The following is an 18,611-nucleotide window of genomic DNA, read 5'->3' as shown; positions in this document are numbered from 1 at the left end:
GAAACCCCAAAGTTATGGTTTGTCTTTCAGTGCTCATCATGGTCTGCCTGTGGACTCCTCTCTCCCAATCATCTTGCAGTACTATAGATCAATTCTCCTTTTTGGCCACTGTGTTGATGGAACACCGCATATGAAGTTACGTTTTAATTAATCGTGTAGTTGGATTTTTTAAAGTAATCTGCAAATAACTATGGCCGAGCAATTAATCTGGCTCTGCAAAAATAATTGGAATGTTGTTAGATGTCTCCACTTTGAAAAATTACTAGAACTTTTACAATAGATTTTTAAAAAAATTTTTAATCTTGGACCTGGGCCTTCTGTCCAGCAGTAGAGACACTATCACAGCAGCACAAGAGCCCTTCAATCCCCAGAATAGATATTTTCTGATCAACTTGTTCAGAGATGTTATTACATGCCTCTGAGTTTAAACTGAGGGTCAGCACACCTCAGGTGAGAGGTGAGACTAAGAAGGCAAGGTCATAAGAAATAGGAACAGGAGTAGGTCCTTTGTCCCTCAAGACTACTCTGCCATTCAATAGGATCATAGCTGATCTAACATTGCTCACATCCACTTTCATGTCCTTTCCCCATACCCCTTGATTCCATGACGACCTATCTCAGCCTTGATAATACACAAGGAATATTCCCCCATAGCTCTCTGTGGCAAGGAGTTCCAAAGACTCACAACCCTCAGAGAGAAGAAATTCCTTGTCATCTCAGTTTTTTTATTAGAACCCTTTGTGTTGCAGATTTCTGCAGTCTCCTTTGTTTAAGTAGTACTCTGTTGTTTTGTTTTGCCTGCCAAAATGAACAGCTACACATTTTCCCACATTATACTCAACTTGCCAACTTTTTTGTCCACTTACTTAATCTGTCAATATCTCTGTGTAAATTGTTTGTATCCTGCTCACAACCTACTTTTCCACCCATTTTAGTTCATCTGAAAACTTGGCTACAACACATTCACCTCCTTCCTCCAAGTCATTCTTATACATTGTAAACAGTTGCGATCACAGCACTGATTCCTGTAGAAACCTACCTAAACCTTTTCCCAACTCACTTTTTCCTGCCGTTTAGCCAATTCTCCATCCATGCCAATATACCACCTCTAACATCGTGGCTCTTATCTTAGTACCTTTAGTAAGGTACCTCGCCGAATGCCTTATGGAAGTCCAAGAGTAAGACATCTTGGTTTGCCTCTATCCACTCTGGTTGAGACTTCCTCAAAAATCCTAATAAACTAGCATGACATGATATCCCTTTCATTAAGTCATGCTGACTCTGCTTGATTAGATTATGATTTTCCAAAGTTTCGTGATTACTGCCTTAATCATAGAACCCCTACAGTGTAGACAGAGGCCGTTTGGCCCATCGAGTCACACCGACCCTCCGAAGAGCATCCCACCTAGATCCACCCCAACCTGGAACCCCACATTTACCTTGGCTAATTCATCTAACCTCCAAAACCCTGGACACTATGGGCAATTTAGCATGTCAATTCACCTAACCTGCACATATTTGGACTGTGAGACGAAACCAGGGCACCTGGCAGAAACTCTCACAGACACAGGGAGAACATGCAAACTCCCCACAGTTGCCCAAGGCTGTAATCCAACCTGGGGCCATAGTGCTGTGAGGCAGCAGTGCTAACCACTGAGCCACTGCCCATTGTAATTGATTCCAATACTTTTCCAACAATAAATGTTAGGCTAATCAGCCAATATTTACACATTTTTTGCCTCCCTCTCTTTTTGAACAACTGTGTCACACCAGTTTTCCAATCCTCTGATACTTCTCCAGAATCCAATGATTTTTGAAAAATTATAACCAATGCATCTAGAGCTACCTCTGCAGCTACCTCTTCCAGGATCCTAGAATGTAAGCCATTCAGCGCCAGGTGGCTCAGTGGTTAGCACTGCTGTCTCACAGCACCAGAAACCCAGGTTCAATTCCACCCTCGAGTGACTGTCTGTGTGGGTTTGCACATTCTCCCTGTGTCTGTGTGGGTTTTCTCTGGGTGCTCTGGTTTCCTCCCACAGTCCAAAGGTGTGTAGGCTAGGTGGATTGGCCATGCTAAATTGCCCGTAGAGTTCAGGGATGTGTACATTAGGTGGGTTATAGTTCTGGGTGGGATGCTCTGAGGGTCGGTGTGGACTTGTTGGGCCAAAGGACCTGTTCCCACACTGTAGGGATTCTATGATCTATGATGAGATGACTTCTGTGCCTCAGCCTCATTAGTTTTTCTAATACTACTTCTTTAGTAATAGTGATGGTACTTCATTTCTCTATTTTTTTATTTAGTATTAGTGGGATGTTCGCAATGTCTTCCGCTGTAAAGGCTGATGCAAAATATTTGTTTAATTTCTGTGCCATTTACTTGTTCCCCAAAACTGTCTCCCAAGATTCATTTCTAAGGTGCATATGTTCCTTTCAACCTCTCCCTTCTTTCTTTTTATATATTTAAAGAAGCTCTTACTGTCATTTTTATATTCCTCACAGTTTGCCCTCAGAATTTATTTTCTCTCTCTCTTTATCATCTTTTCAGTCCCCCTTTGCTGGACTCTGAATTTAACCCAATCTTTGGGGCTGTCACTGATCTTTGTCTCCTTATATGCTTTTTCTTTCAACTTTATCTTCTCATTAACTTTCTTAATTAGCCATGGTTGCTTTATCCCTGTCATAGAATCTTTCCTCCTTTCTGGGATGTATTTTTCCTGAAAGCCATGAATTGCTTCCTTAAATGTCTGCTACTGCTTGCTTACTGTTATTCCTGCTAATCTATCTGCTCAGTTCACTTTAGCTAACTCTATCCTCATTTCATTGTAATGCTATTTATTTAAATCAAACACAGTTGGCTCCATCTAAAGTGCCTCACTCTTGAATTCCTAGGGGATTTTTTACTCTAAGATCGTTTATTAAACCTGTCTTATTACCCATTACCAGATCCAAGATAGCCTACTCCTTTGTGGGCTCCATTATAAATTGCTCTCGGAAACTATCCCTAATGCCCTCTATGAATTCATTGTTGTGGTTATGCTTTCTAACTTGATTAACCTAATTGACATTAAGATTTAAGTCACCCATAATTATTGCTCTATTATTTTCACATGCTTGTATTTTTTGTTGATTTATAGCCTCTACTACAGAGTAGACACTGCTTGAGGGTCTGTACATTACTCCTACCAATGTCTTCTTTCCTTTGCTGTTTTCTTACCTTTACCCAAATGGACTCTACATCATCAGAGCCTAGATTTTCTCTCACAATTGACCTCACTTCATCTCTCATTAACAGGGCTACCCCACCACCTTTTCCATTCCTCCTGTCTTTTGAAAATGTCAAATATCGCTGAACGTTAAGTTCCCATTTTGATTTCCTTGTAACAATGTTTGTGTAATGGCTATGAGACCACATTCATTTGCTTTGTTTGCATCATTAGTTCGTCTACCTTATTCAAACGCATTAACATATAAAGTCTTTAACTTTGTTCTATTATCAAATTTTCAAACACTTTTGTGTTTTCTTATATGACCTTTTCATTTCTAATTTTCTATGCAACTGAACCAATCCTCACACTCTGCAGTTCCTACTATCTCTGAAGCAATCCTCACACTATTTAGTTTAAAATCTTATCTACAGCACTAGTTATGCGATTCGCCAGGACTCTGGTCTTAGAATAATTCAGGTGGAGGCCTTCTCATCAGAACGGCTCACTCCTTCCAATGGTGTTAGTGTCCCATGATTTCAAATCCATTTCTCGTACACCAATCTTTTAATCACGTTTACCTCTTTAGTCTTGTTGACTCTGTGCCAAATAGCTCGTGGCTCAGATAGAAATCCAGATATTATTATCTTTTTGGTTGTTCTTTCATTTAAACCGTAGCTACTCATATTCCCTCCGCAGAACCTCTTCCTTCTCTCTACCTATACTGTTGGTACCCACGTAGACCATGACAATGGGATCTTTCTCAGCCTATTTCAAATTCCTCTCAGCCAGGATGAGATATCCTGAACCTGGGCAACAAGCAGGCAACACAGTCTTTGGGACTCTTAATCGAACAATGTCTATTCCACTGACTATGTTATCCCTGATTACAATATTTCTCTATTGTCCCTCCTCTTGAATGGCTCAAAGATGCTTGGTCAGCCATATATCGCTACAGCTCCTCCTCACATCCAAATAGGGAGCAAGAATCTCAAACTTGTTAGATGAGCTTGAGGGCTGAGTCTCCTTCTACACCATCTCCTGGATCCGACTCTCTGCCTCACTCATAGGCAAACCCTCTTGTTCCTGACCAAATTCGTGGTATTTAATCTGAAGGGTGTGCCTGCCTCCTGAAACATAACGTCCAGATAACTCTCCCCCTTCCTGATGTGATGCAGTGTTCAAAACCCAGATTCCAGCACATCAACTCTGAGTCAAAGTTCCTCAAGCAACTAACACTTGCTACAGATGTGATCATCATGAACCACAATGGAATCCAAAAGCTCCCACATATGCAGGTACAACATATCACCAGCCCAGTTTTTACTTGCCCAGTTCTTAAATTTTTTTTAAAAATTCCTACGGGTCTTTTAGTCTTTAACCAGTAAAATATATCTCCTATTTACCTTCAATCTGAAAGCATCTTTTAAGGAGTCAAATTCACAGCTATTACCAACCAACAAACTTAAAATTTTTCTGTGATGTTACACTTTCTTTTGTGCTGCTCCCAATCCTGGGCTTTAATTTATCCTGTTAAAAAAGACCTTACAAACTAAGATCTCACAACACAAGGAAAAAGCACTTCTTCCCCTCTGCACCAAATTCCCATGCTGCTCCAAAGTCCAGTGACTCTGGAGAAAAAAGGTTCTGAGTTTCTCCAGCAATTTCTGTTTTTGTTCATGCAAAAGGTATTGGCCTTCATAGCAAGAGGATTTGAGTACAGAAGCAAGGAGGTCTAGCACCAATTGTGCAGGGCCTTGTTATGATCACACCTGGAATATTGTGTACATTTTTGATCTCCTTATCTGAGGAAATCTGTTCTGCCTATGGGAATGAAACAAATGTTTACCAGCTTGATTCCCTTGGGTAGCAGGACTAACATTTGAAGAGAGATTGAATTAGCGAGGTCTATATTTACTGGAGTTTAGAAAAATGGAGGTGATCTCATAGAAATCTATAAAATTATAACAGGACTGGCCAGCATAAACGTAGGAAGGATGTTCCTGATGACTGGGAAGTCTAGAACCAGAAGCCATTCTCTAAAGATTTGAAGTTGACCATATAGGACTGAGGTGAGGAGAAATTTCTTCACCTAGGGAATGGTGAGCCTTTGAAATTCTCTGGCACAGAAAGTGGTTAAGGTCAAAACATTGAATGTTTTCAAGAAAGAGTTAGATAAAGCTTTTAGGGCTAAAGGGATTAAAAGTTATGGGGAGAAAGTAGGAACTTGTTACTAGGTAAGTAGTCAGCCATGATCATATTGAATGGTAGAGCAAGCTCAAAGGGCTGAATGGCCGACACCTGCATGTATTTTCTATGTTTCTATGCTACCAGAATTGGTCCTACTTCCTTTCTTGAAGATGGTCATTGTTACAGTATCTTGATGATCCATTGACTGTGCCCCTCAGTCCATGGGGACTCATGAGCTCCTCATGAGCTCATGTATTTGTACTGTTGTGAGGCTCCTCTGTCCCACCAGAGCAATGTCTTTGTCCAATTGCAAGTATGGTTGAGACAATTAGAGACCAGGTTCCACCGTACAGACAGGGAGACACTGGGATATGCACTCTCTCACACATAGTCTCAAATCATCCTCATCCTAACCGCCTAGCTGGGATCTTGCCAGTGGGTTGACATTGAAACTGATGACATCAACCAGCTCCTGCAGCTCATCAAAGACAAGTGTACGCTGCATGCTTCACCACACACCAACCAAATCCTCCTCCTGTGCTCACATCATTTTAAATTGCTGACATTACTTTTCTACCTCTGCACTCTGGGCCTCCCCTCTCCCAATGTTTTAACTTGCCAGATCTGCCCCTTTCCTGTAATAAAAACAAACCACCATGGATGCTGGAGATCTGTCGTAAAAAAAAAGAGAAAGTGCTGGTAACCTCAGCATGTCTGGTAGCATCAGTGGATGGATCGGAAACAAAGTTTACCCTTCAAGTCTTTGGAGCTACCTCTCTCCTCACTGCTCCCAAACTTAAAGCTGCCCTCCCCTTTCCCCTGCTGCTTTAGCTGGCCATGTCTGCATAGCTCCTGGCTCTGACACTGCTCTCCCCTCCCCTGCTGTTCTCGCTGACCAGCTCTGCCTCCCTCCTCGCTGCTCCTAAATCTGAAGCTGCTGATCCCTCTCCTTCAGTGGCCCCTCTCCTCTCTGCTCTTGAATGATGCACAACGGTGGGAATAACCACCCTTAAGTAGATGCATTGTAGCAACTCAACGGGAGTCCTTTGACCACACCTTTCAAATACACGACCTCTATCATCTAAAAGGAAAAGGACAGCAGAGGCATGGGAACACCATGACCTGCAGATTCCCTACCAAATTGCACACCATCCTAAATTGTAACTCTATTGCTATTGTTTCTTTATTGTCACCGGTTGAATCTCCTGAAACTCTCAAGTGATCTTGTTAGTGTACACCTACTCCAGATACACTTTAGCACTTCAAGAAGATGGCTCACCACACCTTCTAATGGGAAATGGAGATAAGCAACGAATGCTGGTGTTTCTAGCCATGCTCATATCACAGAAGAATTAAAAAAGGTTCCTTAATTCACCAACAAACCTCCTTTGGGTGAATAGTTGTCCATCACACCAACATTAAAACTGGAGGTGGGTGTGTTTGTCATATTTGGATTCCTGTTTCAGAAATGTTTGGCTATGCAGAGTGCCACTTTGAGAAGATGCTTATCATCATTGCCGGTGCTAGTGGCAAATGAACTCATGATATCATGATGCCTCACAGTCCAAATTGCTGATGGGATGCCCATTTCTCAAATTTGGACCATATTGTCCATTCAATCATTTCACAAACCATACACCAAAGATCAAGTATTCAGCTGTAAAGTGGGCTCCTAGGGGCTACGTGTTTTAGGTCAATTTACAGGACTTCTGATGCTGCTGAACTGGATAGGTGACAGTTTCTGTGTATTGGAAAACATATAGTCAATATGTTGAGAATATTGAGGTGAGGGACAGGGGATCTAGTAGAAAGCAAGAGGTCCACAGTGATGTCTTCATCCCATTTGGTAAGCGAAGGATGATCTGGGGGTTATGAAGGGTCATAGGGTAGGAATATCCTGAATGATCTAATCAATGCCAGAAATCCCAGCTTCTGTTGCTACTAGTCCCACAATGCTGAGAACAATCCCCTCTGTAAATCTCAGGTGAAACAGGCATCCTTGTACCTTACTTGCCATGGCCTGTTCCCTTCCAAAGTGTGCTACTTTATCCTGCAAGACACAGGAAGAATCTTACTGATTGTGTCTCACCGTGTTTGGATGATATGCCTGCCACAGCTTAATATTTGGAGATCTGTTGGAGTATTGAGAGGTGGATGGCTAGTGGAGTTGAAAAGGGGAAGCCAGTGCGTGTACTTTATTTGGACTTTTGGAAGGCCTTCAATAAGGTCTTATGGGGAGGATGCAAAGATACTTCAGTGTGATTTGGACCATTTGGGTGGGAGGGCAAATGCATGGCACATGCAGTATGATGTAAATGTGAGGTAGCAAAAACAGAAAGACATATTATTATCTGAATGGTGATAGACTGGGAAAGAGGGAGTGCAACTGAAAGTAGACATATAGGTGAGCAGACAGTGAAGAAAACAAATTGTATGTTGGCCTTCGTAGGGAGAGGATTCAATACAAGGATGACTTGCTGCAAATGTACAGGGCCTTGGTAAGTCCACATGTGGAACATTGCATGCTTCTTTGATCTCCTTATCTATAGAAGGATGTTCTGGCTGTGGAGGGATTGCAATGACTATTTATCAGGCAGATTTCTGGGATTACGGGATCTACATACGAAGATAGACTGGAGTGGTTAGAATTGTATTCACTGGAACTTAAAAGAAAGAGGGGTTCTTACATAAACCTATATAATTTTAACAGTGCAAGATAGAGCAAAAAGACGGGAAGGATGTTTCTGAAGACTGGGGTGTCCAGAACCAGGGTCACGGTTTAAGGATATAAGATAAGACATTTAGGACTGAGATAAGGAGAAATGTCTTTACTCAGAAAATGGTGAGCCTGTGGAATTCCCTGCTACAGAAAGTAGTTGATGCCAAAAGATTGAATGTTTTCAAGGACTTGTAAATAGTTCTTAGAGCTAGAATCTTTAGGGTGAAAATAGGGTATTGAGTTGGATGCTCAAGCATGATAATAATGAATGGCGTGACAGTTCAAAGGGCCAAACGGCCTATCACTGCTCCTATTTTCTGTTTCTCAGTAAGACTAATACCACTGGTAGGTGTGTGAGAGTAAGGTGGAATGTGTGGATGATGTGCCTGAGTTCTGACTATCCTGGTTGAATGACGATGGATGTGATTGTTATGGTAGCTTCATATTTCATAATTTTTGTAGATAGAGCTTAGAAGGATTACTGGCACATGGACTGCTCTTTTGTTATAGAGGGCAATAAAAGGACAGTGGAACTTATTTTAACAGTTCATTTCTTGAATGTCACATGCCTTGTGATAAATGTTTGTTTACTGCAGACATCTTTTCCTAGGTTTCTGTCTATTGAGTTGCAGCTTCTGTTTTGGAGATTGTTTGAACTTTTATTTTGGTACTAGCCTGAGGAAGGAAAATACTTGCCACTCCAGCTGTCTTGTTTCTGAAAAACCTGAACAGCTCTGATTGTCCTCCTTAAAAGAATTTGGAAGAATCCTCAACACTGCATATCCTGAGCAAGCTGCAATGCCAGAGGATCCCAAAGACATCTGCTGGGGTTTGGTGAAATCTGCCTATGTGCCATATCAGCAGACTGATAGCTGCCTTAACATTCCACACCTTCTCTTTGCTTCAAGAACTAAGCAAATAATGGACATTATGTTACAGTTGGTTCTGATATAACACGACAGTACCATTCTCGTGTGATCTTGTGTTGTAAGAAAATTGTGCAATAACTGCGCCATTTAAACTTTTGGGGCTGGAATTGCATTATAGCCAATACAAGTAAGGAAAGTTTTACAAATAGTGGTCTAAATTCTTCAATAGCATTAAAGCCAATTTGCATGGAAGAAACATATGTTATAGCAGAACCAACTGTATTTTCCAAAAGTGAATTCAGCAGAGAGACATGCAGCATCAGAGGAGCAGGAAAGTAGATGTTTCAGGTTGGGACCCTTCTTCAGAAACGTCCCTAGCCAAAATGTCAACTTTCCTGCTCCTCTGATGTTTACTGGCCTGCTGTGTTACTCCAGCTCCACATTGTGTTATCTCTGACTCCAGCATCGGCAGTTCTTACTATCTCTCAGCAGAGAGACAGCAGCTTTTCCCTCCTTTACCTCTGGTGTCTGTATGTGTGTGTGTGTTTTTTTTTACCTCTATGTAACTGGGCTTCTCTTTCTGTTGAGATGTTTAATTTTTCTTGGTAAGAATTATAGTAAATCAGCAGCATCCTCTTGTAATTCAGTGCAGCTTCTCTTTCAAAGGGGCAGACTGTCTTTAGGAACAGAAGGCTGGCTGCACCATACGTTATAAATACACTCTATTTGGTTCCTTGCTGAGTGCAGAGGCAGCCAGCAAGGCAAACCACAGTCCTACTCTGTATCAAGGTAAATGAGGCAACATCACCAATGCTCACATAAATTAATGGAAAAGGCTTGAGAAGCTAACTGGCCTACACCAGTTCCCATATACCTAGGTTCAAGATTAAGATTGATAGATTTTTGTTAGATAATGGTATCCAGAGGCATAGAACAAAGGTGGATAAAAGAATTCGGTTAAAATCAGCAATGATATATTTGAATGTTGAAATATCTTCAAGGGGTTTTATAGACAGTTTTGTTCTTAATTTCCTTCTTGAGTTAAAAGGATTAGCACCAATATTTCTTACCCTCTTCCAGGTCAGACTGGGACTATTGGTTCATGATGGGACTCATTGGAATATCAATTGGGGTCCTGGGATTCTTGGTAAATCAGACAATTGATATTCTTGTCAAATTGAAATGGAAGCTTATTCTACATTATATACAGGTAAGGAACACAAAACAATTGATGTAAGTGAACTTTCTTTAGAAATTATTCCTACTTTGCTACTAATTGTATTTTGTTTAGTTATTCAATTATGCCACTACAAAGTTGAAAAATACACAGTGCCCTCTAATTTTCTAGTTTAAGTAATTTTTGTTTATAAAGTATTTCTCCCTATAATACTCCACTTTTGTCATCTGTATCCAATATATTTAGTACTGTTCTCACATTATGCACCATTTCTGGTCAAGTGGAAATAAATGGTCTACTGCTAATTAATGTTGTATAATGAGGTATGTAGTATCTGAAGTGTCTCTTGCTGTAATTCGCTGTCACTGAAGAGGCAGTCTTCACTTCCATTTAGAGCCAGGATTGAATAGCCAAAACTGACAAACCACAGTAAAGAGTATACGTTTTAGAGTTTGGATTTTGAATGACTAGTATGGTGCTTGGGTCTGTGTATCTGAAGGGTTTAATGATTCACTCATAAGCATTTTGGTAGCCATGGTGACTTCTTTCAAATTGTAGTATTAGAGAGAGAGAGAGACTTTCTGGAGAGTAATTGGGAGTGTTTACAAGACAGCAAAGTAAATAGCATAGTGTCTTAGGCCTTCAGATAGAAGACTCTGGAATTGCCCATAGCTAGAAAAAAAAGTTTCTTAGTTTAAGTTTTAGGTGCTTGCAGAAGTCTTGACTGAAGCTGGATATTGTTCCTGAGAAAGGGAGGTGGTTTAGGACTGTTAAAAAAGAAAGGAGCTTAGTTTAAAACTTACAATCCAGAAGTGTTTGTTTAAAATCCTGAAGGTTTACTTGAAGCTGAGAAAATCTAAGCTCAATTATATGGGGCTCCAGGGAGTGTCTAATAGATTTTCAAGACAGGGGGTTGGAAACATAATTAAATTAAGCCCTAATAGAAGTGAAAGGGAAGGGAATTCTGAATGGGAGTCTGTAAAGGAGTACTGCGAGGAATAATTGAATTGTATTTTACCATTTAAACATTTAAATTTGGTGTTATATGTAAATTGTTTTGTTTGTTCTATTTTATCTTAATTTCCTCCGCGTAGTAAACATCTGTTGTATTGTTAAACCCAAGTCTGCAATATTATGTCTTCAAATCTCAGTGAAAGATCATCTCCTTAAAACCAAAGAAAAACCAAATATGATCTATCAAGCCAGATTTCAGTTCAGTCTGGAATCTGACTTGTTCAGTAATATCATCATTTGGGATTATAGCACTGAGTTCTTGATGGTGCATTGATGTAGAACTCCTATGCGCTGTCATTTCCCTTTACATAAGATCAATTAAAAAACACAATGGCTGACAGAATAAGTTGAAAATTTGTGCTTTTTGTTTGCTGTATACAGAATAATCAATTTTTCCTCACATGGATCTGGCTAGTTGGAATTGGATTAGCAATGGTCACTATCTCATCTGGAACAGTGCTGGTAAGAAATACTGTGATGTAATTCTTCCATAAAAGTTACTTTAATTGCATGGTTCAAATGATTAAAATGTGATACTTAATGCTGCTGATGGGGCAAATATTGTGCTGTTGGTGACTGATAATTGTATTAAATTTATTTCTTGTTATGGCACAATATAAAAAGGGGATGGAGGAGATTGTAGATGGAGACACTTGAAATTTTTTCTGAAGAACGGTCTAGACCCGAAACGTCAGCTTTCCTGCTCCTCTGATGCTGCTTGGCCTGCTGTGTTCATTCAGCTCTACACCTTGTTATCTCAGATTCTCCAGCATCTGCAGTTCCTACTATCACTTGAAACAGTACATGCATTTGGGTCACAGGTGAGGGATAGGCTGACTCTGTGTGGCCCATATAATGTATAGCACTGAAGGAAGCACTGAAATAGTTATACCTTTAACACTTGGGGTGTCTCATAGTTATTCACTTATAAAGTTACTTTACCTTTATCAAAGCTGGTTAAAATGATCCATGGCAAGGTCTGTATGTCTAATTGTCGTCAGAGAATTATATTGGTGAGCCTAAGTTTCTTGTAAAACTTCAGCAGGTCTTTTAAAAGCATGACCACTGCAAAGATTTAAAAATACCCTGGGGAGCTTTGCAATATAGAGGAGGTAATAGTATAATCATTTAATGACCATTCTTTTACATTTGTTCTGATGCCAGAGCTGCCTTAAAGTTTTGAATAATTGGAATGAAAAATTTAGCTAAAATTTGAGTTGTGCGGTATTGAAGAATTCCCGTGTAATTCATGCAAACTGACGTTATTTGTTTGATATTCCCAGATCTTCTGTCCATCAGGAATGCCAAGTGGCCTTCCAGAGGTGATTGGTTTTCTGAATGGTGCCTCAATCCAAGGTATCTTTCGCATAAAGACACTGTTTGGGACCTTGGTGTCTTGTGTATTAGCAGTAGCCTCTGGGCTATTTTGTGGGCCTGAAGGACCAATGATTTACATGGGGTAAGTAGTTCATTACTAAAATTAAATTGTAAACTATTGAGTTGAACCAATAAACATGCATAATTGCATCAGACTTAATGATTTAGTTAATTTATTGTAACGATCAGTTTTGAAATGATTGAAAGATTGAATGTCTCCTCTTTCTGAAAGCTGGAAGAGAACATAAAATGTCTAATTCCGGTGCCAAATTAATTTCTTCAAATCTGCAGCAAAATCTCTCAGAAACAGGAATCATAGAATTCCTACAGTGTGGAAACAGGACCTTCAGCCCAACAAGTCCACAGCAACTCTCAGAACATCCCCCTATAACCCACCTAATCTACACACCTCTGAACACTATGAGCAATTTAGCATGGCCAATCCACCTAGTCTGCACATCTTTGGACTGTGGGAAGAAACCGGAGCACCCGGAGGAAACCCATGCAGACACGGGGAGAATGTGTAAACTCCACACAGACAGTCATCCAAGGGTGGAATCAAACCCAGGTCCCTGCCACTGTGAGGCAGCAGTGCTAACCACTGAACCACAGAATATAACAAATCCTGTGAGAGTCCAGTGAAAACAATGGCAAGAATAGGAACACAAGTTAAATAAGTCACAGGAAACACTTAATAAAGTTAAAAGCTGCACATTCCTTGTTTGAGAATAATTGGAGACTGATTTGCGCGTGACTTTGGACTGAAATTTTTGGTTCAGATGAGTGTGGGCGCAGAGGTGGAAAGTCACATCATTTAAGCCTTAAAGTTAATTGTCAGAGGACACAAGACATCGCAGGTTCCACTGTGTATCAATGCTTCCACACACTCCATTTCATTTCATTACTTGACAATTGGAAAATTCATCCCCTGGATCCTAGGAGACATTGGGAACAGCATAGCTGCCTGCAGTTGGCCTCCCTACTGCAGACCAGATGGCTACTGTTCCAGGCAGATTGAGAGATCTCACTTGCCTGTGTGGTTTCGGCTGTAACTGCAGCAACACATCACCTTGTGAATCCAATTTGATGACCTGGCTGAAGTAGTTCAATTTAAGATTAAAATACTTGGAGAAAGGAGCCTCTATCTCGAGATGCTCTCTCTCCCTCACTTATCTGAAAATACTTTTTCAGCCATATTATTGGACAGTAAGCCTACCCTCTGACCATGAATTGGTCAGTTCAGGCAAATCACAGCCTAATGTCTGTTTCCATGTTGATTTCTGACACCCATGTGATCATAACAGTAGAGTCCTAAGGCCTACAAAACAAAATCTTACTTCAATATAGAACAATGTACACTGGGCGCACAGTGAGAGAGATGCAAAAAGGGTAAGGCAGCACAAAACGTACAATTGATCATTGTTTGCTAGTCCATGCAATTAACCAAAATATTTTCCTAATGCAACCTGATAAAAGTCTACATTTGGGCGGTCTCAACTGGGTCCTACTGTACACCATTCTGAAAATAAGTACCAATTTTCCCATTTCACTAGTTCATGCGTACACTCTGGTCTGCAGCAGGAATCTGACACCTTGGTTGATTAGTAGATGCGTGCTTTTTAATGTAGTAATGCATGTTTAGTAAACCTCTGCTTATTCTGCTTGCAAAACTAGTTCAGTTTCATCTGAAAGTAGCAATATCACTATGCACAAGTCAACACATAATCTGGTGAATCCACAAAAAATAGCCACTTTGAAACCATAAAAATGTTTAATTGTATCGGATTGAACAATTGATCATATGACCATAAATAATTGTTGTAAATATCACTTTAAAAATGATTGAGATCGTATGTCTCCTATTTTTAATAGCTAGGAGAGGAGGTCAGAAGACTGGAATTGCTTGGGAACAAGCGCACCCATAGAGACATAGAAGCATAGAAGATAGGAGCGGGAGGAGGCCATTCAGCCCTTCGAGCCTGCTCTGCCATTCTTCACGATCATGGCTCACCATCCAACTCAATAGCTTAATCCTACTTTCTCCCTATAGCCTTTGATCCCATTCGCCCCAAGTGCTATTTCTGGTCGCCTCTTGAATACATTCAATGTTTTGGCATCAACTATTTCCTGCAGTAATAAATTCCACGGGCTCACCACTCTTTGGGTGAAGAAATGTCTCCTCATGAAAAAGACACTATATTGTTGAAAATATTTCAATTCAACAAATCAAGATTTGGTATAGAATAGGTTTTAAAGAAGGCTTGTGATTTTTGTGGAAAAGGGGTACATGAAGATGTAGCCAAAGAATATTGTTGGGATATTGTATAGGGAACTTTTACTGTAGAAGGGTATATGGTGCTAATTTGGATAATTTTTGATGTCCATGCTGGATGCTATAAGTAACAAAAATTACATTTCCCATAACTGACATCTCTCACCTTGGTGTTTTTGTATTCAAAACAAAGAATCTAAATAAATGAAACTATACACACACAACAAGATGAGATATTTCCATGCCACATGTTTTGAACAAAAACACTGAAAGATACTTCAGAGTATTAATATTTGTTGATGTAGACTGTTCTGCAATGAAATGCGTAAGTCACGCAAATACAAATCTCAAATACAAACCAAATGTAATAAAGTTTCTCCATGGCCTTTGTGAAGACACAAGGATCAAATTAAGCACTTTCCAACCATGGGAAATTTGTGTTCTATAAAGAAATGAAAAGTGGAATGCAGCTGAATTACCAAATGGTCTCCATTTGGGTATATGTGCAACCACACAAAAGTGTAGTGAGCCAAAATTGTAATTTGTAGCTCAAGTAAAAGGTAGCATTCATTGGTTAAAGCTAGCCTGAACGTCTAAAAGAGGGGTGGCTTATGGATGGATCAGTTGTTGGCAGTTTTTCAGGAAGTGTATCTGACTTGTGAAACAGTGAGGATTGGCACAAGGTGGAAGAAAGCAGGCTCTCAGGTTTTCAAATGCTGCATTGGAAATGTTGATTGTGGAGATATAAGGTAGTAGAAATATCTGATACCATAGGAACTGTGAAGGCCTCCTCAACAATATATCAAATGGCACTGGAAGCAGATAGCCATGGAGACCAAAGCCTCAAACACCTGGATTCAGGAGCATTAGAAATTCAATGACCTTACAAAAGTGGCTCAGGCCAGTGAATAAATTTTCAAACGCCACATGCTATGAACTGCATACTAGCCTCAGGCTTTCCTCAGTTTGCTGAAGGGTTAGGTTGTACACTGATTCATCTCTAGAGCTTAATGATGACATCATTTGCATCGCCTAAAAGACAACTGTGAGTATACATGACAAATTGCTTGATGCACTGTTGCAAAGCTTCTGTTCAAATATTATGTGCAAGAGTTGAGAACAGGACTTAGAACTGAGCTTAGTGACAATCCTTTCCACCATGGAAGTGAAGACCATTTACACATTTGTAGACTCAACTAGAATGCAATGTTTCTAGTACAGCTTCTGTTACAACACCTGCAGAATAGTTTTTCAGCAGAATCTCAGATTATTGCCATGCAGCCAAGAAACCTGAGTAAAATTGAATTCAGTGGGAGTTGGGGAAAGTTCTCCATTGGTTGAAATCATACCATTCAGTATCTCGGAAAGTGTTTATTTTCCCCTTTTTCCCTTTCTTTGCAGAGAGACGGTAACTAGCTTCTTGGGAATTTTAGTTTACTTTGTCACTCACAGAAGAGAAATGTTTTCTCCTGGATTTTTCTGCTGTTATGTCCAAATATGAAGTTGTAGCCAATCACCCAGGAACCAATCAAGAATTTGGCCTTACGCTGAACAGTCACAACTACCAAGCAAAAAGCAAACCAATCAAAAGTCTGTCACTGGGCAAAACTGCCCTGGACATGCACCAATGGATGTAAGGTGTCTAGTGTCCTTCCACATTGCTTGTACAAAGCAATGTTGCAGATAAAACATGTAATGAGTTACAGTAAATGTTTTAAAAAAAAAACTGCGTCATCTTCTTCCACAGTCCCTTGGTTTAAAGCAATATTTTTGTCCTTTTTTTTATCCCACAGTCTGAGAAATAAAAGTGGGCTTTACCGTACTAGCAGTAGTCATCTGGGAAAAGACTACAACCACTGACTAGAAATAGTCATTCTTTTGAGAATATCTCCAGCAATAAAGATCTTCAGTTACCTGAATGAATTGAGAAGAGAAGGTTGAATGGAGTATTGGTCAAAATGTTTACAAACATGAGAATCTAGAAAAGATAGATAGGGAGAAATGATTCCCTTTGGCAGATGGAGTGAGAACCCTGGACAGAGATTTAGTGATTAGCAAAAGAACCAAAAGCAGCATGAGAAAAAGAGCGCATTTTTACATAGAGAATATTTGTGATCTAGAATGTACTGCATGAGAGTATGGTGTAGCCAGATCCAATTGTAATGTTTGAAAGACAATTAGATAAGAAACTGAAGGTAAAATCATTGCAGAGCCCAGGGGAAAGGGAGGGGAGTGGGCGTAGTCAAATTGATCCTGCTAAGAGGTGGCCTGGGCTTTACAGTCTGATGGTTTTATTCAGTGCTGTAACCACTCTATTTGGCAGTTTGGTGGTGGAGGGGGTGGGGGCATGGGATAATTGTGCATTGTGATCTCCATGCTTATGAGCAGTCTGATTGAATTTATTCCCCATACCGCTTTTGCACTTTTTAAGGCTTTGGTATAAAATCTGTTTCTACCAAAGTTTGACATGCTACAGGTAGTGACATTACAATTTAGTCTGGCTTGGCGCACAATCCTTAGCTGTAAGTAATTTGGCCCTGATGATGTGTTCACCTTAAATTTAAGTAACTTGTTCAGTGTTGCTCATCTTAGAATTTGATCATTTTAGAATAATTATCTCAGCTTTCAATCTGCATTCATCTCTGATACTTTGGCATTCAATATTCACCTCCTCTGTGAAGACTAATATTGAGTGTTTATTTAGAATTTCTGATATTCCTTCATTGCCTTCTACAAATAATTTGTTCCATTGCTAATGTCTCTGTTCTTGCAGATAGCATAACATTTAACTTCTTTGCCTGCCCAACATCTCTCTTTTTGGTCCCTATCCACTCCTATCGTTTAGTCCTTATCCCCTTCCCCCCATCCTATCTTCTGCATATAAACCAACATTTTCCTAGCTACCAACAGTTCTGAGGAAGGGTCACCAGATCTGAAACATTAATTTTGATTTCTCTTCACAGATACTACCAGACCTGCTGAGATTTTCCAGCAACTTTTGATTTTGTTTCTGATTTACAGCATCTGCATATCTTTTAGTTTTCATATTGTGAGTTATAAGGTACTGAACTATTCTCACGGTGAAATCCATGTACCGTTCTGTTATATTTTATGTCAAAAGAACATAATTCTTAGGGTAAGTAGTACTTGTTTTGTCTGAATGCTGCATTCCATGAGAAAAGGAGAAAACATGGTGGGAGGCCAATATTTCAATACCTGGTATACAGGACTAAATTAAAAAGGTGAAGTTATATTACAGTTTAGTTTGATATTGGATATTGCAAGATACATTCTGAATAATAAGTAATACAAGATGGGATTGACTGGCAAGGTTGGACTCACAAATTGTCACAATATTCTTATTTTCAATTTATATTAAAATTTGAGTAATCATGTTTATGATAAATGTGACTTTCTTTGTAGTTCCATTCTTGGAAGTGGCCTGAGTCAGTTTAAATCTGACACATTTGGAGTTCAATTTCCTTTCTTCACAAGATTTCGAAACTGTGCTGACAGGTAATTGACTTTAATGATGTAAAAGTAGATTCCACTGAATCAGCATAGTAGATTTATTACGTGAATGAGAACAGAGAGAACAAGAACAATACAGCACAGGAACAGACCCTTTGTACCTCCAAGCCTGCACTGACACATTTTGCCCTTCCATACTAAAACTGTCTTCACCTACAGGATACGTATCCCCCTATTCACTTCCTATTCATGTTTTCGACAAGGTGCTTCTTGAATGCTGCCATTGTTTATGCTTCCACCACCTCCTCTGGCAGCAGTT

At 39.8% G+C, this 18,611-nt stretch overlaps 1 protein-coding gene across 1 annotated transcript in view; it reads left to right on the top strand.

Annotated features, from left to right (window-relative positions):
* LOC109913876 (chloride channel protein C-like) overlaps positions 1-18,611 on the top strand; it is a 114,779-nt gene that overhangs the window by 1,353 nt on the left and 94,815 nt on the right. The window contains exons 2-5 of the mRNA XM_048596125.1: positions 10,062-10,191; positions 11,554-11,634; positions 12,456-12,631; positions 18,245-18,337. Coding sequence (XP_048452082.1) covers positions 10,062-10,191; positions 11,554-11,634; positions 12,456-12,631; positions 18,245-18,337 — 480 coding nt within the window. The remainder of the gene's footprint in view (positions 1-10,061; positions 10,192-11,553; positions 11,635-12,455; positions 12,632-18,244; positions 18,338-18,611) is intronic.

This window comes from Rhincodon typus, chromosome 4 (assembly GCF_021869965.1).
Source record: "Rhincodon typus isolate 14 chromosome 4, sRhiTyp1.1, whole genome shotgun sequence".
NCBI lineage: Eukaryota > Metazoa > Chordata > Chondrichthyes > Orectolobiformes > Rhincodontidae > Rhincodon > Rhincodon typus.
Note: the sequence above shows the minus strand (reverse complement) of the source record. Positions and strands in the feature narration are given on the sequence as shown.